Source organism: Elephantulus edwardii, unplaced genomic scaffold (assembly GCF_000299155.1).
Source record: "Elephantulus edwardii isolate Elephantulus edwardi_28Jun2011 unplaced genomic scaffold, EleEdw1.0 scaffold00207, whole genome shotgun sequence".
NCBI classification, from domain to species: domain Eukaryota; kingdom Metazoa; phylum Chordata; class Mammalia; order Macroscelidea; family Macroscelididae; genus Elephantulus; species Elephantulus edwardii.
Window position 1 is genome coordinate 4,067,001 of NW_006399957.1, and position 21,790 is coordinate 4,088,790.

At 45.7% G+C, this 21,790-nt stretch overlaps 1 protein-coding gene across 1 annotated transcript in view; it reads right to left on the reverse strand.

Moving 5' to 3' along the window:
• Positions 1-21,790, reverse strand: part of ZNF407 (zinc finger protein 407) — a 368,528-nt gene that overhangs the window by 143,209 nt on the left and 203,529 nt on the right. The window contains exons 4-6 of the mRNA XM_006897250.1: positions 20,079-20,245; positions 14,178-14,261; positions 3,746-3,866 (exon numbers count right to left, since the gene is read on the reverse strand). Coding sequence (XP_006897312.1) covers positions 3,746-3,866; positions 14,178-14,261; positions 20,079-20,245 — 372 coding nt within the window. The remainder of the gene's footprint in view (positions 1-3,745; positions 3,867-14,177; positions 14,262-20,078; positions 20,246-21,790) is intronic.

The window sequence follows — 21,790 nt, forward strand, 5'->3', positions numbered from 1 at the left end:
ATATATATATATATATAACAATTTGCATATGATAGTCATGGTCTTGATTCTCAAGGTAATGCACTATATTTACATTTTTTTTTAACCCATGTCAAAGTTAACTTGCCTTTTATTCACTGGCAAAAGCAAACCTAAACACATGTACACAGAATGACAGAGAAATCCATCTTACAAACAGAAATAACCAACATGTTGACTCTGTATAATAATCAAACACTTTGAGAGGCTTAATAAATTCATGTTTCTATCAAAGACTTTAAGCAACACTAAAAGAAACTCAGGCGCCCACAGCCCGGTCGGGTGCCCTGCATGTGGACTCAGAGGACAGTGACGATATACTTAGACGCCCTCTCCTCCTGTGAGCATAGGGTCTGGCACAGCTACACTGTGGACGGTATCCAGCTGGCTTGGATGTCCCTAAATGAAAAGGATGCTATTTCAGGGAGACAAGCTGAATAGGAACAAGTTTTACCCTCAACCTTAGCAAAGAGGATAATATGCTTTCAAGCCAATGAAATCGGAAAACCCTGGAAATATATTACTATACAGACAAAGACTGGGTGACCGTCAGGGCACAGAACTGCTCAGAGATAAAAGGCAAATCAGGACTCTTGCAGAAATACCAGTGGAGCCTTCAGCCAGACAGTGGGAGAGCAATGACACCATGTGGGGACTGTAATCAATATCCTAAACCAAAATGCCTCGGGAGGTGAGTGTTCTATAAACTTCCACTCCAATCACACAAAGTTTAAAAACCCCAAACTTAAAGCAGTAGTTAAAGAATTATTTTTTTTCTTTTTTATAAAATCAACTTTAAACCAAATTTAAAAAAGAAAAACAGATGGGTATGTATTAAGATTTAGGTACAAACTTTTCAGGAGTAAAACTCTAAAAGTGGTCCACTAAAAACTATGAACTCTGACAGCACCAACGTCTTCTGAGCCGGGCCAGCACTACCTACAGGACACAGCCAAAGACTGCTCTCAGAAGCTCAGATATCTCCTGTGTTAGTCAACAACTAGAAATGCGTTTCATACTTTAACTAATTCAAAAGTTAGGAAGTAGCACAATACAGATCTGGGTGCATCTTTTAACTAGCAGAGAACACAATGAAGACCACCAGGTAATCCCCTCAGCAAGGCCCTGAGAATCCAAATAAGGAAAATGGGGTAGGAACAAGAGTGATGGCACCACGGGTGACTGCAATGGAAGAGAGGTCCCCCCATGGGGTGACCACAATGGATGTGAGGTACTGCAGCAATGTGATGCAAGATGTTGTCCATGGGGCCACCGTGATGTGAAGTCCCACCTATGGGGTAACCATGATATGAAGTAAGGGGCCAGGCGTGGGGGTAACATAACCATGATATGACATGAGGTCCTGCCCACAGGGTAACGACCATGTGACGTGAGGTCCCACCTGGTAACCGTGATGTGACTTGAGGACCCACTCACAAAGTGACCACGATGGGAAGTGAGGCCCGCCGGTGAGGTAACCATGGGTGAAGTGAGGGGCTCTCTGTGGGGTTACCATAATGTGAGGTCTCACTCAAGGGATAATCTAATGGTGTGAAGTGAGGTGGTGGCTGGTGGGGTAACCATGATGTTTCTCACCTTGAAAGTATGTCCACTAATTAGCAAGTATATTAATTAGGCAAAGGCCACAGACACAGTGACCACGGGTTGAGCATCCGTGTCCTTGTTTTGTTCACTCGAGTCAGAACACACTCACAGTTTTCTTAGGCTGCAAAGCACATGGGAGAAGACTGTCCACCTCCCTCCCTGAGCAGTCAGTGGACGTGCAGCGCCTGTCCCTTCTGTAGAGGGACGCGCAGCCCACTAGGTGACCCGTGTCCTTAACTCTCCTTCCACGCTTCTTGCTCACAGTAAAGGGAAGAAATGCGCGTGGTGCCAAGTCTTGCTCAGCACCAAGTGTCAAACCCCACTGCGGCCCCACCAACAACTGTCAGCTGGCACGAGTGCCTGACGACATTACTGGCAAGTGTCACAGGGAGGCGTTACAATGAAGAAGTCTGTGTGTGAGAGGCGGCGTTCTGAGGTGTCCCTGCAGCTATGCAGTCTTACATCAACCTCAAGTGACAGAGGAGACTGTCTTGGGGTGTCTTGGCTGCTCCATTTACCTGAAGATCTCCAGGCCTGTGCCCCTTAGAGCTGCTGGGGATTTGAAACGCTAAGCTTTGGGTTGGCAGTGGAGCACTTATTGCTGTATAACTAGGGCTCCCTATTATAGGGCTACCCTTTTAGTCTGCTTTATCCATGGGGTGAGATCATGTCTGAGATTACAGCTCTGCTACTTAAAAGGAGAAGCCTGAAATGCACTGTTCAGAGAACAGTGACGAAGTCAACAGGCAGGCGTCCAGTGTGCTGCTGGTGTCCACAGTGGGCCCCAGCAGGGCAGTCCTGGGATGCAGAGGAGTCCTGCCTGCTCTGTGTTCTGTGGCCATGATGCCATAGCCTGGTTCCCATGCTCCTCTGGGAGGTTCAACCAATAACCTTTCAGGGAACAATGAACGGCTTAATGCTTTGTGCCACTCAAGACCTTTTTTCAACTTTCAACTTTTGTTTTTGTGAAAAACAAAGTGTACACTGAAAAGAACATAAGTTCCCTGACACAAAGCGCAGACCCCCTCGGACACGGCTGCAGGATGATGGGACACAGACCCCCTCGGACACGGCTGCAGGATGATGGGACACAGGGCTGGGCAAAGGGGAGTGATGGTGAGGGCTCTCTGTCACTTTCTGCAGTTTACAGGAAAGGCAAGTCCAGTGCGCTCTTTAATAAAGTAAATGTTAATGTCAATAACGTTTCTTTTTGAAGACTTATTAGCAGTGCTGTAGCATTCCCGAGTCCACCTCTAATCTGTTTCCTCAAATTCCCCAGAAACATCTATCTAGCAATAAGCAGAGAGAACTCACAAAATGTTGGATTAATGAGTGAAATACAACTGTAACATCTCTGGGTTACTAAATGACCTTTAACATAAAACTCAACGGAACACTGCGGCTAAAAGCTGAGATGATGGGGAGATGTCTGCTGTTCGACCGTGCAGGACCCAACTGCACCAGGTGTGCCTGCAGGAGCACTTAGGGTCTTGGGCACACATTCTCACCACAGTACCTGGAACAAGAGAGGACACACGCAAACACGCAGCGGCCCTGGCTGCCCCGGGCTGTCACTTGGTGGCCTCACTCCCCGCCGGGACGTGGTCTCGGCATATACTGCGCACAGCACTGGGGTCTCCTTGAGTAGTGGAGGAGCACGCCCCTCTGACCTTCGCAGGGTACACAAACCCAGGCAAGACTTTTAACCACACTTCCAAGTCACTAAAAGGAGCCTTAGTGGTGCAGTGGCTAAAGTGCAAGCTACCAACAGAAAGGCCAGCATTTCAGACGCAGCAGCCGCTCTGTGAGACAATGACGAACAGGTCCTCGTGTAGATTTACAGAAATGGAAAGTGGGCAGAAGGCGGCTGAGTGGGAACAGACTCGGGCCGTGGCATGCATTTGCTGCAGCGGGTAGCTGATGTTTGGCAGGCTAGGAAGAGCCTGGGGGTGCGGCAGACAAACAATGGCTGCTGACCAAAAGGTCTGGACCCCAGTGGGAGAAAGATGAGGCGGCTGCTTCTGTGGCAATTCCCACCATAGGAACCCTCTGGGCCGTGCTACGGTGGGGCAGTGCCCGGTCAGGGCGCAGAAGGAGACTGGCTGGCAGCGGGCACCGTTACCTGTAGTCGCACCACGGGCAGCTGTAGGGCTTCTCTCCAGTGTGCACGCGCTTATGTCGAGTCAGGTGAGACTGCGTGGTGGACGCGAAGTTACACTCCTCACACTTGAAAGGCTTTTCTCCTGCAACACAGAGACACTGTGCATGAGTAACGCACACCCTGAACCGAGGGTTCAGCTGTGCTGACCACTGGAGAACGCCCACAATCGTTCACTCCCCGATGGCGTCAGAACTGACTCACACCTGAGCCTCCGGCGAGTTTTCAGAGGCTGTACACCTCACGCTCGGAGACTGTCCGTCCTTCTCCCTCAGAGCAGGTGCTGGGGCGCAAGCACATGTCTTCGGGCTGGTAGTGCAGCTTCTTACTGCTATTCACCACAGCTACCACCCAACAGTTGATGAACTAAACTGATTTACGGCATCTGAACGTTCTTCACAGAGCTCAAACAACTGATTGTCTTTTCTACTTTGTAACAGAAGCTGGGTAGATTACACTGGCATATGATACTGTATATAACATACACACATGGGTACATGATAATAAGGCTGTATTGTGGTTAAATTTACTGAATTGTTAAGGTCTTCATGTACGTCTTTGTCCTTTTTGAAGTTAGGCTACTAAGACATGCAAAATTTCATGTGTGGCTCACATCCTAATTTTCTAGACAGCACAGCAGTGGAGAAAGCCACCTTTCCCTCCACAAAAAACGAACAGATGATTCCTTTCAACAGGCTCTCTTCCCACTGGAGCACAGCTCACTCTGTGTATGTTCTGTGACAGGACTGCCCCTTCTACATGTCAGTGTCAGGGTATGTCACCTCACAGGCACATGTGCAGCTGGCCAGATGCACTGAGGGACTTGGGTGAGGAGCCAGCTCCAGGGGTTCATTAGCTAAATGTTAGAGCCCTGGATGACATCGAGGGACAGGCCCCAAGATGCCAGGTAACTGTGAGCCTCCAAGCAAAAGGAGCTCAGAACCACAGAAAGGACTCCCCAGGGCCCAGAGGCGTTGATTAGGGGCCACAGCAAGTCCGTCTCCCTGAGATAAATGCAGCCCATAAATGGTGCTAGTAAAAACCTCGTCACCTTACGACAACAAACACAAGAGCAGACATCAAATACTGAATGATTCTGCGCAGTCAACATGGCATAAAGATATCACTGAACAGGTCACCCCGAAGTAGTTCCAATTTGCTCACTCCTGTTAGAGGATCCCATACACAAAGCCGAGAAGTGGGACTCCAGAGTTGGAAGGGGTGTTGCCCCTGGAGCCATCCACCCAGTGTACCCCAACCGAGTGCTCACTGGCGTCAGCCTCGACTCATGTCCCTCCTCTTCTGCCCACGGAATGCAGACCGTAACACACAGCTTAGCCGACTGACCGGTCTCACACCACAAACCACATCCACAATGAGGGTCTGTTTTGCTTTTATTCGAGGAATGACCTATCTAACATTGCCAATTACCTGAGGTCAATCTCTCTGAAGTAGACATGGGAATATCACATATGATGGTGACCTGTGGGCACTGGGACAGGTAGGTCAGCAAACCCTCCAGGGCTCGCCTGAGCCAGATAGGGCTTCACTGTCCGTCCATTTCAAAGTTCAGAAATTCCACTGTGTACTGGGTCCAAAGGGGCTTCACAGGCCAACAAAGGCACAAAGTGAAGCACTTGTTTGGATAAAAACATAAATTACGATCTGAAGATCTATGGTAGGGTTGAAAAATAACATCAGGATTGAGGCAAACCTTACAAAGGAGAAGTGTACAATTTGAAAATCTTAAGCTATGAAACCACAATTGCAAAATCAGCACAATCTAATAAGGATTAAGATTCATCACACTCACTGGGTTCCCCAAGTCCTCTCTTTGCTGCTCACTCCATTCTCAAGCAAACCTGACTGCACCATGTCACTATAAACACACACACACTAGCAAGCATTTTGTAGAATGTTATACAAGTGGAAGCACGTAGCATGAAGTCGTTTGTCTGACCTCTTTCACTCAGCATACCATGTTCTGTGACCTACTCAGCTGTCACAAGCATGATACCCAGCTTTTATAGCTCAGTTGTTGTTGGGTGCCACTGAACTAAGTATAAAGCACAGCGACCCTGTGACTAACAGCTCTGAACCCTGGCCTGACTCACAAACCCTGACTCACACAAGCCCATTCTGAAGACATTCTGTTAGTTCATCTCAGCACAGGTCTTCCTCTCTTTTACTCGCCTTCCACCTATCCAAGCATGATGCTCCTCTCCAACAAACAGCCTCTCTTAGAAACATGCCCCAAGCACTGAGGTGAAGCCATGTCATCCTTGCCTCCAAGGAGCATTCTGGCTGCACCCTTCCCAAAATATCATCGTTCCTTCGGCAGCCTGCGTAGTCCTCACATGGAGTCCAAGGGTCTTGGGCAGTTCCTGAACTAGCAGGTTCAGAGCTGCTCCAGCTTTACTCTTCCTGATAAAGCTGCTGTGGATCTCAGCAGACAAGCGTGTGCACACACACGCCTTGTACTCTCCTGACTCGCTCGGAGGGCAGAACGGCGAGGGACAGGCTAGGTGTTCATGTATCTCTGTGAGAAACTCCCAGACTGTCTTGCAAATGGCTTTACCATTCCCGCTCCCACCAACAGTGCACGCGAGTTCCCTCTGTCCCAAGCGCTCAGGATCCGTGCTGGAAGCTGGAGTTTTCCTCCTAGTGGATGAGGCTGGGAATCCTGTTGTTATGAGTTTGTAGTTTTTCATGAAATGTGTGTTCAAATTTTTGATCACTTTGAAATGAAATTGTTTGTACTGTGTTCTAGGAGTTATTTATAATATGGATAAAGGCCATTTTTAGTTAGGTGTTTGACACACGCTTTCGCCGAGGCTGGAGGGGCCTCGAGCTCCTGAGTAAGACCCAAAGGACGGCAGTGGCCCTGAGAGAGGCACGACTCTCACTCTCTTAAGATTAGCTCTGCAAGAGCTGTTGTTACTAGTATATCAATTTTCTATTTATAACTGTTTCAAATTATCAGGTTGTATTTTGAGGGATTCACACTTTCAATGTAAAAAAAATCTATTTTATTCTGGAATTTTTACAATTTTAGAGTTTAAGTTAAGAATGTGAAAGATCTTTATGTCATTTCTGTAGGGGTCAAATGTCCCTTCTTCCCCCCCCCCCCAAGCTGTGTTGTATTTCTGTCTGCTTTTTTTTTTTATTAGTTTGCTTACAAAGTTTATATACATTGTGTTTCACACTATTTTTTATTCACATTGTGTTTCATACAAACATTCTCATGCATTACGTTTTATAAAATTAATCACCATTGGACTTGATCCATCTTTTCACCCAGATCCTTCCCATTTGCTTCCCATTCTCCCTCTACCCACCCAACTGCAGCTCTGTGGCTTCACCCCTACTCACCCTCACCACTCCCATTCTCCACCTTGAGTTCCTGTACATGTTTAACTAGTTATCCTTCTATGTTTACAATACTAGCTTTATGCCGTATTTGGCCTTATGAGACTGCATTCGTTCACTCAGCATAATGCTCTCCAGCCTCTCCCAAGTTATATTTTTCAAAATTGTTGCGACTGAGTGTATTCCATTGTGTGAATGTACCATAATAATCCACTTGGCTGTGGTAGGACATTTGGGTTGTTTCCAAGTTCTTGCGATGGTCCATAACACTGCTATGAACATTAGTGTACAAATCTCCGCTGTGTCTCAGTTCTGATCTCCTTGGGGTATGTTCCTAGTCAAGTGACTCAACAGCACATACAACAACAACATGTTCCGAGTAATGGAATAGCTGGGTCACATGGAGTTCAACTTTTTTAGGAAATGCTAAACTGTCTTCCAAAGGGGTTGCACCATTTTACAATCCCACCAACAGTGCATAAGACTTCTATCTCTCCACATCTTCTACAATATTTATTGCTCACTGTCATACTAACCTTTGCCACTGCTACTGGAGTGAGATGGTACCTCATTGTGGTTTTGATTTGCATCTCTCTTATAGACAGTGATTTTGAGGATTTCTTCATGTGTCTGTTGGCCACTTGAATGTCTTTCTCTGTGAAAAGTTTTCCCATATCTTTTGACCATTTTTTAATTGGGTTATCAGTCTTTTTTTCTTCTGGAGGCTCAGGAGTATTCTGTAAACTTTTGTTATGAGACCCTTGTCTGAAATGGTATTGCCACATGTTTATTCCCAGTCCAAAAGTCCATTCTTATAGGGAGCTCTGGTAGCCTACTGATCATTAGCTGCACGGCAACTTGAAGGCTCACAGTTCAAGCCAGCAGTTGCTACAGAGGAGAAAGACAGGCAATCTCCTCCCATGTGATTAACTGTCTCTGAAAACCTGCTGGAGGGTCTGCTATGGATCAGTTCCCACTCGATGGTACACAACAATAAGATGCAATGGTTTCAGAATTACTTGTTCAAAAGACTGAAATATTTTTTGTCCTTTTGTCAAAGCGCACAAACAACTTATGTGTAGAACTAATTCTCTGATCTCGACTCCATTCCATGCATATGCCATAGTCTAGGCTAGTCCACTGGGAGTTGTGTTGCTAACTCAAATGCCCCACCTCCCTGGCAGTTCAGATTTACCAGTCACTCTGCTAGAGTTAGAAGAGCAATCTCCTGACCCGCACTTCACAACCTGGGAAAGCCAACGGGGCTCTCGTGTCAGCGACAGTGCAACGCCTGCCTACACTGCCTACCATCGCTTTACAGCAAGCAGGAATCTCAGAGCCCTCCAACGTTTGCTCTTTCAAAATCGCCTCATTCTTCTAGATATTTGCTTTTCCATGTGGATGGATGATAAAGAAACAGCCTGCCCGTTTCTTTCTTTCTTTTTTTTTTTTTTTAGTTTTGTGCTTGATTTATTTAAGAAGTTCAGGCCTTGACTGCGTATTTCCTCAGTGGGTACAGGTGCTCTTTTCGCTGCTTCTTCTTGGTTTTCAGGTTCTCCTCACGCTTGGTGGGCCTTTGGCATATGGCACGTGTTTTCTTGGGCCGCATATCCAGGGGTTTTCACTTCTTGCCCTTATAGTATTTTCTGAGGTTCTCCTTCTGAGTCTGGTTAATAACATTGAGAACACAGGCAATGGATTTTCAGACAACTCAGATTTTGGAGAGCTCAGAAGCCGCACTGCCTGTCACTTCGGCGATGCGCAGCTGGGAAAGCTCCACTTTCAGATGATCCAGCTGTTTTAACAGCTCCTCTGTCTTCTTACCATGAAGGTCCCGAGCCTTGATTCTGGCCATGGCTGAGCGATAGAACCTGGCTGCCCGCTGATCCAAGCCCAAGAGAAAGAGCGGCCTGCGCATTTCTAAGCAGAAGCCAGAACTCTGACGGGATTTCAACTGACTCACGTGATGATCAAATATCAAAGTGGCCAATCCATGAACACGGGTTCTCTCTACGTTTGTTTTGTTTCAATTTATTTTAATAATGTGTCAAAACTGCTACTGGAAGGGCTCTGCACATCTTTTGTTACCTTTATTCTTAAATTTTATCCTTTTGTGGAAAACAACTGAAAGCTACGTGTGGTGTCTACATGTAGACTCTGTTTTTCCTAACTGATCTAGTGGCTCCCTTTATGCCATGCTGGTACCATCATGATATGTTATATGTCGTCAAGTTGTAGTGGACCCATACAGCTGGGCCTCCAGAGAATTTCAGAGGCCCGGTGCAGCAACTGGTGGACTCAAATTGCCCGTGTTGAGGTTGGCAGTGAAACTCCTTATCCACTATGCCAGTATACTGTGTGTAGCTTGAGAATTACACTTCAAGTCAGAGAGAAGAGAAATTCTCCAATTTCAAAAAGTTGTTTCTCAAATGTTGAGCCTCATCTAGCCCATCTAAGTTATCAAACAACTAAAGCTTTTTTTTAAAAAACAAAAAGCCAACTACAACAACCTGCATTATGCAAATCAATTATATTTTGAAGTCTAGTCAATCTACATATTTGAAACATGTTCTGGCAACATACATCACTGTTAACTTACTGATTCTAACAGCCTTAGGTAAACAATGCAAAATTTGAAAAAATTAATCTTGACACTATCCATTTTTCAGGAATTTGGCAGGAATCTGCAGGAAAAAGGATAACACAGACCCCATGGCCTAATTCACTGGTATAATTAAAGGTCAACTAAAATATCCAAATAGCACTGATTCAAGGACTTAACCAAACTAAATTTTTTTAAAAGGGTTTAAGGCCATTTATCAGTAAATTTTTATTTGTCACATTTTATACATTTTTTAAAACTTTAAAATAATTTCTTTTTGCCATTTATATTCTATTATACATAATAATTTGAGCTTCACACTAGGTAATAGCTATAGATTATGATTTTACTTTTACTTTGGTCAAGCTACAAAGATGAAACTGAGTGACATAACTACATATATGCAAGCTGACAGAAAAAAATAGGATGCTACAGTATACCATGTGACACAAAACACTATCCTGCAGCTATTCAAAAAGGAAGAAGACTCAAGGCACGTCTAGGCTCCGGACAGAAGACTTTCATGTCAGTTTTTGCAAATGCGGCTTTATTTAAATCTGTACACAAGAGTAAATCTAGAACTCTGAGAAAGTGTTACACATTCCACACTTCTATACTAAAACATAATTTGGGGTTTTGGGTTTTTTTTTTTTAAATCATTTTCAGGTAATTTCTTCAGGAAAATGCACTACAGAAATACAGACGTTGTTTATTGTAAGTCTCAATATATAGTCAAAGTATCAACCCAACTTCTGGAGTGCGTATGTGAAAGAATAAGCTGTTCAGCTTCTCCGTCAGCACCTCCATCAAGGGCCTGGTAGGAGGCAGTTACTCTGTGGAGGAGGCTGTGCGCCTAGGCGAGGCCTCGGGACGAGAGGCTGCCTCACTCCTTGCTCACATAAGGTGGCACGGCCCCATCTGGAGCACTGAGCCCTGTTGGACGGGTGAGCTGAGAGGCAGCCTGCCGTGGAGTGGGGCCACCTGGGTATGAAGAGCACTGTGAGTGCCTTGTCGTCATCTCCCTTCACATGATGGAAGCACACACACAGATTTAAACTGGTGTGTTTTGTGTGCTGTCATTTAAGAGAAATGATCTTCGCCCAAGAAAGCATTAAGGAGCGTTTTGCACTGCCAGTCCTCCAGCAGCTGTGTGACACTGGGACAGCCGTGGTGACAGAGCAGTGACCTGTCTGTGTCAACCTGGTCAGACAGTGGAGCACTCTCAGGAACACTCTCTGGTACTTGCATTCCTTGGGGCTGCCAGGGTCACTAGGCCATCATAAGAGGCTCTGTTCTCTGTCCTTGAATCAGGGGTCCCTGAAGTAAATCCAGAAATGGAAGATGTTTCTTTCCTGTCAGACCCAAGACTGGCCACACTGTAGCCAGGAATCATTACGCCACTTGGAACGCTCCCGATACCTCTGCCTTTTCGAGCTGATTACAATAGGTGTGCAAACTGTGGTGAAAGGAAGACCGTGTCAAAGAGGGATCCATCCGAGAAATCGAGACTCCAAATGCCCACAAGGCGGCTGCCTCAAACCTCCTGCGTGCAGCAGTACGCTGGGTGCCTAGGCTGAGCTGCATCTGCTTATGGCAACCGGCTTTATGAAGGGATCGTTGTTTCTAAAAAATCACCTTTGGTTTGTACCTCAGGGGACAAACATCACAAAGGTAGACACCTCTATCTCTGAGACACTGTCCTATACGTGCAACAAAACAGAACTAAAATAAAACAAAATCCACCTCACTGCCATCAAGTCACTTCCTACTCGCAGTGACCCTCAGTGACAGGGTAGAGCTATCTCAGAGCATTCCAAAGCTGCAAGTCTTTATGGAGACAGGCTGCCATTGTTCCCTACCAGGCAGCTAGGAAGACTAAACCAGCAACCTCAGGGTTAGCAGTCATGTGCTTTACCTCCTATGCCACCAGAGCTCTTCACACAGAATGAAGTTAACGGTAGTGTATTGCAGAGCCTCTGGAATGATGCAGACACAGCCCTGTTGGCAGGCGACCTGGCAGGGATAATCACAGCACACCTGAGCAGAGGTCTCCTGCAAGGAAGGTGGACCCACGGACACCAGGATGGAGTAGGTTGGCCACCTGGGAATCCATCCAGTGAAGGCATCCGGCATGAACAAGCTGACCACACACGTGCCCTATACTGAAGGAAGGTCGCCACTAATTGGGCTTCACCTGTCATCTTAAAAACCAAGGCTTTGAGTTCAATGGTAAAAATGATGTCATCAGAGGGTTTTTTCCATAAGATTACAATGAGACTCTTGCCTCCAAAATTAAGCTTATGTTTGCAAAGACAAACTAAACAAACATTGAGAGCATCACTTGAGGCAGAAAGAATCCTTCTCTCCTGGACACCTGAGTCACAAACCCACGCTCATTTTCACTGTGTGAATGATCTGCAGTGGACATTACAGACAGCTGCATCTCAGAGGTAGAGTACAGCAGGAATCAAGCACAGTGTACTCACCCCACCCAGTTCACATGCCAGGGCTGCCCAACTGGACCATTCTTACGTTACCCACAGAAAGCGTACGACCCAGTTCAAAATGTACGTTAACGTTGTAGAATGGGACTGTCCTTGGGGTTGGGGAGAGACTGAGTAGGATGGGTTCAATAATGTATACTGCACTGAAACAGAGGAGGGAGAAAACTGTTTAAAAGAGATATATAACTAGGTATTTCTGTCATCACAGGAGACTAGAGCGAGGGCGACATGGTGGAGGGGACCTGGGGGAGGGTTTGTAGAGCAATGGAAGAATCTTTTCTTTTACTTTTCCATAATTTTTGGACTCATGTACTTATAACTTGTTAGTCAAATTTGTGTCTTCTAGGTTGCAACACCCCCATGATACATCTTCAAGGATATGAACATGTACGGCCAAGCACAATCAATAAGAGTGCATCTAAATTCCAAAATCAATCTCCATAATAGTCTATGTGTTTCCTACTGCCAAAGGGGCCCTTTAGAGTAGTGAGAGAAGATCTTCACCCTGAAACCCACAGCGTCCCTTTTCAGCAGGAAGTAGCTAAGAGAATACGCCATCCCCTTTTCCTTATGAATCAGGGTGAAGTCTCTCTCAGGGAGGAGTGATAGGGAATGGCAAAGGACACACTGACAAAGAAGATTAATCAGAACTGGCTTTGACAAGCACTGTGGCATTTGGACAAGAACAAACTGGGAGGAGGGTAGAGAGAATAGTGCAACAATGAATGAGTGGAAGCCCAAAATCTCTGTAAATGTTTATGAAAATTAATAAAATATAATTATAGAAAAAAAAAAGTACGTTAACACATGATTCATCATCACCTGAACTAGAAGACTTCCGAGAGTAGAAAGTGGTGTTAAGAATCATTTCAAGGGATAAAAGACGTAAAGCAGGGCTGTGCTAGGCACAGTTTACCTGCACCTAGCTTGTGAGGCTCACTAGGAGTGTGTGAGGTCAATGACACATTTGGTAAACCTTTCACGGGCAACCTGAGGATGGCACTCTGCTGACCAGGTAGGAAAGCACATTGCAGGGGAGACGCCCCTCAGCCTAGATCTACTGTGGCGTCTCTGGACAGCAGGGCTGACTGCAGCACGAACTGCAGGTCACCTCACTCAGGAACAAGTGGCAGAGAGCAGCCAGAGGGGCGGGATGGAGGCGAGGGACGTGCAGAGGGGGCCCTTAGGTAGTAAATGGGGTGTTGTTGTTGCTATGTGCCGTCGAGTCGTTTCCGACTCACAGCAACCCTATGCACAACAGCCCTAAACCCTGCTCTATCCTGCGCCAACCACACTGCCTCTGACACACCCATCCCGATTACCCCAGTCACCGAATCAATCCATCTCATAGAGGGTCTTCCCCTCCTGCGCTGTCCCTCCACCCTCCCAAGCATGATGTCCCTCTCCAAGGAGGGAGATATATGGGGGCCTGAGTTGGGGCAGACTCCCCAGTATTCATCCAGGAAGCCCTGAGCCTACAGCCCTGGTGGCTACAACGGTTAAAAGAATTCCGTTTCTAATCAAAAGGTCAATGGTTCAAAGCCACTAATCACACAGTGGAAGAGTGGAGACAGCGTAGTCCAGTGTAGAGTGCCAGCTACGGTAGCCCACTGGGACCACTCCACTGTGTTGGACGGAGCCACTCTTGAGTGTGAAGCAACCAAGCAACAGTGTTTGGGATGGATGGCGAATCTGGGTGTTGGGAGCCAAACTTTCTTTTTTCCCCCTACTTTAGACAGAAATTATCAGGCATATGACCCCTGAAATCTGCAGTCAGCCTGCTTTCCAAACATATAAAAGCTGATCATTTAAACTTTCCATTAGCCAGACAGGCAGACTGGGATTCCCCTGGCCCCTGCATGGCATGGGCCTCGCTGGCCAGCACCCCAGCTGCAGAGTGTAATGCCCGCAGCTCACTGACCTGTGTGCTGTCTCCGGTGCTTGGTGAGAGCGTGCCGGGTCCCGCCAGCGAAGCCACATAGGTCACACAGAAACGACTTCTCGCCTGTTGCAACAATAAACAGATGAGGGACTGCAGAGGCCACAGATCATTAAAACATATCTATCAAGGCTTTCAGGGTTACTAATTCCTCCAATCAAATGTTTCCATGTAAATACGTCAAATGGGAATGAAATTACCACTGCGGTTTATTGACTGTGATAAAATCTGAAAAGCACCAGTGAACATAATTACATACTTGTCAGACCCATAAAAATTAGCTTTATTATCAATGGAATGGTTTTGTACAACTTCATTTCTGTTAGATGTCTTCCAGATGGGGCTGCTTTATGCACTTGAACAGTTTTTATGCATATCTTGATTTTTACAATTCCCATACATCTGGCCTCTCTGAACTGAGTAAAGATTGCCTGGAATAGTTAATGTACAGTGTATATGATTCTGCGTAAATAAAACACAGTGAATTTTCTAACAACTTAAGGATAGTAGATGGGCTTCCTTGGGTTCAGTCAGGGTCTTTTTAAACAACTTTCTACTTAATAATATGAACTAAACCATCTCTTTGAACAGAGAGGGTCCTGAGTAACAATAAAATTCCCATTACTCAGAACCAATAACATTTCAGTGCACTTTATGTTTCTCAAACTTTCATGGCATTAAAAAAAAGAAATCTAGGGATTCTGCATCATGAACAATGGGTCCTAAATGAAAACCAATGCAACAATTAGAGAGGCAGGGCAGGGTTTTCTAAGAGTGTATAAATGTGCATTCTTTGGTGGAGTATTTTTATCCAAGCTAACATTTTGCCCTGTAGTTTATAAATGCAATATATCTTTGGACTGCAGTATATTCGGGCAGGAAATGCTGGCAAACTCAGCAGCTTTATCCCAAAAGGCTCACATAGGAAAGCAGAACCAAGTAAAAAGGCTAACTGTGGAGCGTCAACGAAGTCACAAAACATTTTTCTAGAAATAACACAAATCATTTCTATCTACGTGTATCTACTTTACTAATTTAGACGTGACACACAACAAGTCTTCCGACGCTTCTGCTGGAGGCTGTCGGCTGTGGTTGGAGTTTCAGAACAGAAATTCACTTTCAAGAGGTTTAGAAAAGTAACTGCTCTCTTAAGGTAAAAAAAGAAATAAATTAAAAAATTAGTAAGTCAAGAAAGGCTGGCTAATGTGGGTGATCACAAAACCTCCCCTGTATGGGAAAGCTTCCTTCCTGATTTAAATGAACATGTACTAATGCAAGTTTTCAACAATGAATGTTAAATACAGTTCCCTAATGCTTATTATCACTTAACAAACATATAGCAGAATTAAAAATATTCTTCTTAACTTTCATTTTAGGGACCATAAGTATTCTGTGGTATCATAACTTCAACACAGAAAAAACAAAGTGGATGGGCTAGGAAAAACAAAGTTCAATTATGACCATTCATTTAGTGATTCGGTCAACTTTCAATACAAATCTTCCAAACCACCTGTATCAATCCTCAAATTACACTAGAAGCAGATTGGTTACTTTTCCTTTTAGTCTCGTAAGGCACACTACGGGCCAATATGAGAACGTTACCCAATGTGGCTGTTCTTCCGCTCTCCTGAAGGAAGCTCCGGCTCACAGCACCCCGTGAGCAGCAGACCAGCACACTGCCCTCGCCTTTGCAGTCCTGAGTCTGTGCTCTCTTTACAAGTCACCGTGTCAACCCAACTAGCCTGTCCACTGCTCAAAGCATGGTATCCTTTCGCTAGGGAACAATCCCCCTGAAAATGTGTTCAAAGTATGTGGAGATGTATGTCTCACTATTCTTTCTTATAAGGAGCTAAATTATGGCTGGAATTCTTTTTTTTTTTTTTATGGTGAGAAAAATTTATTACATTTAGAATTAGCGCGCTGGACTCAGTTTCGATGATCCCAATTTTGTTGGCAACATCCAAAGCATCATAATCAGGAGCAAGTCGAACATAGGCCTTCTTCTCTCCATCAGGCCTAATCAAAGTATTGACCTTAGCCACATCAATGTCATAGAGCTTCTTTACAGCTTGTTTAATTTGGTGCTTATTGGCCTTGACATCCACAATGAACACAAGTGTGTTGTTATCTTCTATCTTCTTCATAGCTGACTCAGTGGTCAGGGGAAATTTGATGATGGCATAGTGGTCAAGCTTGTTTCTCCTGGGAGCGCTCTTCCGGGGGTATTTGGGCTGCCGTCGGAGTCTCAGCGTCTTAGGCCGCCGGAACTTGGGTGATGTGCGGATCTTCTTTTTTTTTTGCTGTGGACGCCCTTCAGGACTGCCTTCTTGGCCTTCAATGCCTTTGCTTTGGCTTCAGTTTTGGGAGGGGCAGGGGCTTCCTTCCTTCTTCGCTTTCGGCGCCATCTTTGTGGAAAGGGCATGGCTGGAATTCTTATGAGACAAATTTGTTATTTCTTCTGGTAGAAAGACATCTATTGAAAGACATCTGCTGTCTTCTTTAGTCCAGCTTTTACAAGCATATGAGGGGACTGAGGAAATACCATGTCTTGGGTGTGGCACTCCTCAGTCCTCAAGGGGACAAGAGGTCTTTTTTCAACAGCTTTGCCCAATGTGATACAGTGTGTCTGCCTCCACGGGCATGGACTGTGGGTGTAAGAAGAATGAAACCCCTCAAAGTTCAATCCTCTCTCAAGTATCGTGATGTTATACTGTTGGTGGTGTGAGCATTTTTGTCTCTCTGTGCTCCAGCATAACCCACAGTGAAAGCTAGAGCCTTGGAGCTTAATTAGAAAGTGCTTCCAGTTTTCTCTCCATTCAACAAGCAAAGTAATGCCATCATTTTCATAGTACTCACTGGTCGAGGGTCCTCTTCCAGCCCATGACCTGCTGCTCTTCCTCAGACAGTCTATCTTCTCAAATTATTTGCTCTGCACGTGGGTCCAGTAAGCATGTAAAATACTAAAATCCCAAGACCTTGATCTTGCCCTACCATCTGAGAATAGAGTTCAAATGACAGCTTCTTGGTCTAAGTACAGGTTCCTCACAAACACAGTCAGGAAATTCTTATTCCTTGCATTGTTACTTCTTATTTGTGATGGACCATACAGTCAAATTACTTTGTCTAGTCAATACAAGACAAGTACGTGTCTTGCTGGTATTCCCTGCTTTCAGTAGAGTCTATTTGAGATCAGCAAGGATATTCCTCGCAGCATGTCCTCTTATAAACCAGGCTTTGCATTTCTGGAAGTTCCATGTCTGTGTAATGCTGCAACATTTAAAAATGATTTTCAGTAAGATTTTACCTGTATGTGATTTTAATGATACTGTTCCATAATTTCCATATTCTGTAGGGTCAGCTTTCTTTGGAATGGGCACAAATACGGGTGTCTTCATATGGCAGGTCACAATGCTCATGTCCAAACTTCCTGGCCCGCATGAATGCAAAATTCTGGCACTGCATCCACCTGTTTAAACTGCTCGACTGAGGCTCAGACAATGCCTGGACCTTTGCTTCTTGCTCATGTGCCCGGTGTGTGTGGCAGCTGTGGGAGCGCTGGTGGCGTGGTCTGGACGGGGCTGCAGCGCTAACCTAACCCCAGGTGGTTCCAATCCACCTGATGCTCTGCAGAAAAAGGTTGGACAGTCTCTTCCCATGTCCTTTACAGCCTCCAAGGATCTGCCGAGAGCCAATTACTAGTCAGTTCTAACTTAATGGGAATAAGTGGAGTTTGCTGACTCTGTAATTTCTATTTCTTCTTTTCACTCTATCAGTCCCTCATTGCATGCTACCTCCTAAGATAACTGGATGGGACCAATTCTTTCTATACTATTGATTCTTTGGATTCCTCCTTATGACGATTCCTGATTTGTTTAACATCTTACCCACCAAGGAACCCTTCAATACTAGGTTTGAAGGTTGTTACTTGTGGGATAAGCCCTTCGGGGGAGCCATGGATATGTGGGTGCCAGCGCACCTGCCTGCACATGAGTCTAGGGAGCATCTCTCATCTTGGTGAAGTGTCTAATGAGGAAAGGAGATTCCTAGTTCTTCTATGTTCAGGAACAGCACCCCTCCCTTCTCTGTTATGAACTTCCTTATGACCTAATGTCTTTCCTGTAAAGTAAGAACATTAATAACCACAGAAAAACTCGCCAGGGATTTATATTCTCTATGTGTCCACACTGCATGCTTACACACAGCTGCATGTTTAAAACGTCCACAGACACAACCATCAACCGCTCCGTTTCCAGGTGATCTCATTCCATGCACGGGGCCCTGAACGTCTGGACACGGATGAGTTTACTTGGGATGGGACAGGTCTCCACTGCACTGTATGTCACATGTGACTTGGTGGCTTGATTTGTTTTTCAATCTAAATTCAATTTCAGTTGCTTTTTTTTTGGCAAGGGGGTAGGAGAGTTAGGGTTGTGCGGTGGACAGCCAGAGTATAGGTAAGCATTTTTCAAGGGGAAAAAACCAACTTTGATGGAAAAGCTGGATATGGCACTGCAGTCAGCACAGTGGAGCCTTTAATGTGGCGTCGTTCTATGACAGTGGAGGGGTGACGGGAGAAGCTCCTTTCCCTAACAATATGAATTAGTTTCAAGTGGGCCATCTTGCATTCAAATGTACAAAGACATGGAAACCAATCCTTTATTTTCTATTAGGAAACAGCCACTGTCCCCCTCTCTCATTATGGTGCAGACTACAGGACCTAACAACAAAAATCCATATTATTGATCTAGCCAAGTCTCCACAATTATTCTTCAGAAGGAAACGCCGACGATAAATTACATCTGTACTGGCTTTTCATCTGCAGCTCGATAGATGTGATCTCTCAGGGCGGCTGGAGACCTTAAATCGTCAACACCCCTGTCAGGGAGTTGAGGGGCCTGGTGCCCCACAAAGTGCTGCAGGAGATGTCCTCACTCGTGATTTCTAACAGCAATGCCTGACCGTCAGAAGACCATCCAGGAATGCAATTAAAATGTATTCTTCCCCCCCACCCCGAAACAAAAATGCTTTCAGAGAGCTGTAAAAGAAAGACCACAGACATACTCAACTGTGTTTCCTAGTGGGATCGCTGGCAGGACCGAGAAGAGGACCCGTCTGTAAGCCTATCGGTTCAAAACCCAGGCACCGGGACAACAGGAAGGAAGTCACAAGCAAATAACACGATAAACAGAACTGGGGTCAAAGATTTGTGTTGATGAGGTCAACAAGCAGGCTTCCCCAGGCCAGCACTCTCATAGACAGGCTTTTCTCTTCTTGCTAAAATTCCTTTATCTTCTGGATATTTCTTAAAGGTTTTAAGGCAGAATGTATGAACATTTGAACTTGTAACATTTTCTTAGAAATTTGGTCACACAATTCATATCAGCATCTCCATAGTAAATATCAAAAACTCCTAGACAGGAAAGTCCTCATCCCCCCCAAAAAAGCAGCATTTGATTCATTTAGTACCTAACCCACATTCAATAGTGTTTTATAATATTACAGAAATCAGTTTATATCAGGAACAAAAACATCAGACGAGTTCTCCATGATGAGCTTCTCAAATTGAAGCTGAACATAAATGAGGGCCTGAGCATGTGAAGGAACACCACACATGGAAGTGTAACCTGACAGCAATTCCGAGGCTCCAGGATCAAAAGGAAGCTCCCAGTCACAACCAGCTCTGTGGATGGTGCGCCTGGCCTCGCTCGCTGTGGGACTAAGGGGAGCGTGTGCAGGATGGGAGGCAGGCAGGACAAGAGGCCGACCTGTGTGGGTGCGCCAGTGGTCCTTCACGGCGGAGGCGGTGCAGGGGGCCTGCCAGCCTCGTTAGCGTGGGAATAAGGGTGCGTGTGCAGGGTGAGGCAGGGAGAATGTGGGGCCGACCTGTGTGGGTGCGGTAGTGGTCCTTCATGGCGGAGGCAGTGAGGAAGGAGTAGTGGCAGGTGGGCCAGGTGCACTTGAACGGCTTCTCGCCTGTGTGCAGCTTCATGTGGTTGTTGAGCGCCCACTTCTCGGTGAAGCTCCTGTCGCACAGGTGGCATGTGAACTTCCTGTGGGGGAGGAAGCAGAGCAGAGGGTGAGTGTGGTGCTCCGGCCTGCAGGCAGGCCCTGCTGCGGCCCCGCCGTGGGGAGCGCAGACTTTTGTGGGAGAATTGCAGGCCTGGTCTGTCATGTCTGTATAACCAGGCATTGATTTTTCTGTCGAGGCCTAGCACTTCAGCCATTTATTCTCTGCTTTGCGGTTGGGCCCAACGGGTTTGAAAAATTCTGTTACAGTCCAGTCACCCCTGAGGCAAATGTGAGAATAGATTTCACCTGTACAGGCCTACACCACTTATCCAGGGCTGGCGCTGTCAGAGCAAAGGCTAAATGAAAAGCTATCTGTACTAAAGCACTCAGACAGGCCAGCTGGCTGCCAGCACGTGGCTGCGGGGACAGAGGTGGGCCAGGGCTACAGCAATGGCTCTGGACCGAGGCCAGGCCCAGGGCAGGGGCCGACCCTGCGGTCCCCACCATGGCTTTCACCCAGGGGGCCCTCTGTGCTATTGTGTCACACACAGCTAGGGAAACTTCAGAATAAAGATGCTCAGTGTACATGTCTATGGAGGGGTCTTTGGGAACAGTGGAACCTCATTAATTCCCGAGTGAACATAACAGAATAAACATCAGGACCATGCTGAAGCATGGTGGCACATGGTGCAGTCAGCGGCCTCCTCATACCATGAAGAGGAACCACAAACAAGAGCCTGTGTCATCATGAAGTCATCGCAAAAGTGCACCCTCTGACACCATTTCTAACACAATCTCATTTTAAGCAATTCCCAGAACTAATAAAAGAAATGAGTGCTGAGCTTTAAAATTTGATATTGAAAATTTCAAACTCTGAAGCCATGGCCCTGTCATGCAAACCAAAGAACGTGGCATGAGCTCACGTCACCACCCTCAACCAGGCCACACCTTCAGCAGTGATGTGCAATCCAAGGGTTACAGCCCAGGTGTCCTCAAGCTGACATGGCCCAGGAGAAGGAGAAAGGGCGTGTTCTTCCGAGGCTGTCCCCCTTGTCTCAAAAACAGCGTCAGGCCTGGGCACAGGACAGGATCCTCAACTCAGCAGGCAGAGCGAGCCACACAGCGGCTATCGAAGCAGAATCGAACACCAGGCCTTGAAATCAGATTCTCACACGGCGTTCTATAAAACTTCCTCTTCTACTACATGTAAAACTACGTCATAAAGTAAAATTCGTAAGGAACAATTGCTAAATATTTATAAATAAAACGCCATAAAAATATTGAAAAGACTTCATTAATATTAAAGTGGCCAATTAACTTATCTATAGAACGTGTGGGCCCAGGTCCTCTATTCCACCCGTGTACGGAAAGCTGACTTGCCAATTCCTCTATTATTGGATCATTGCTTACTGGTCCTAGAGAATGACAAATCTAGCTAAATACTTCTCAATGCACTGTAAAAAAATATCATCTCCGTATATCTCGTTGACGGGCCTTCATGCATTTAACATTTCAAAACCATGACAGGGATCTTATTTCCAAGATAAATTCCTCTATCTACTTATTTCCTCATGTATTTATTGTGG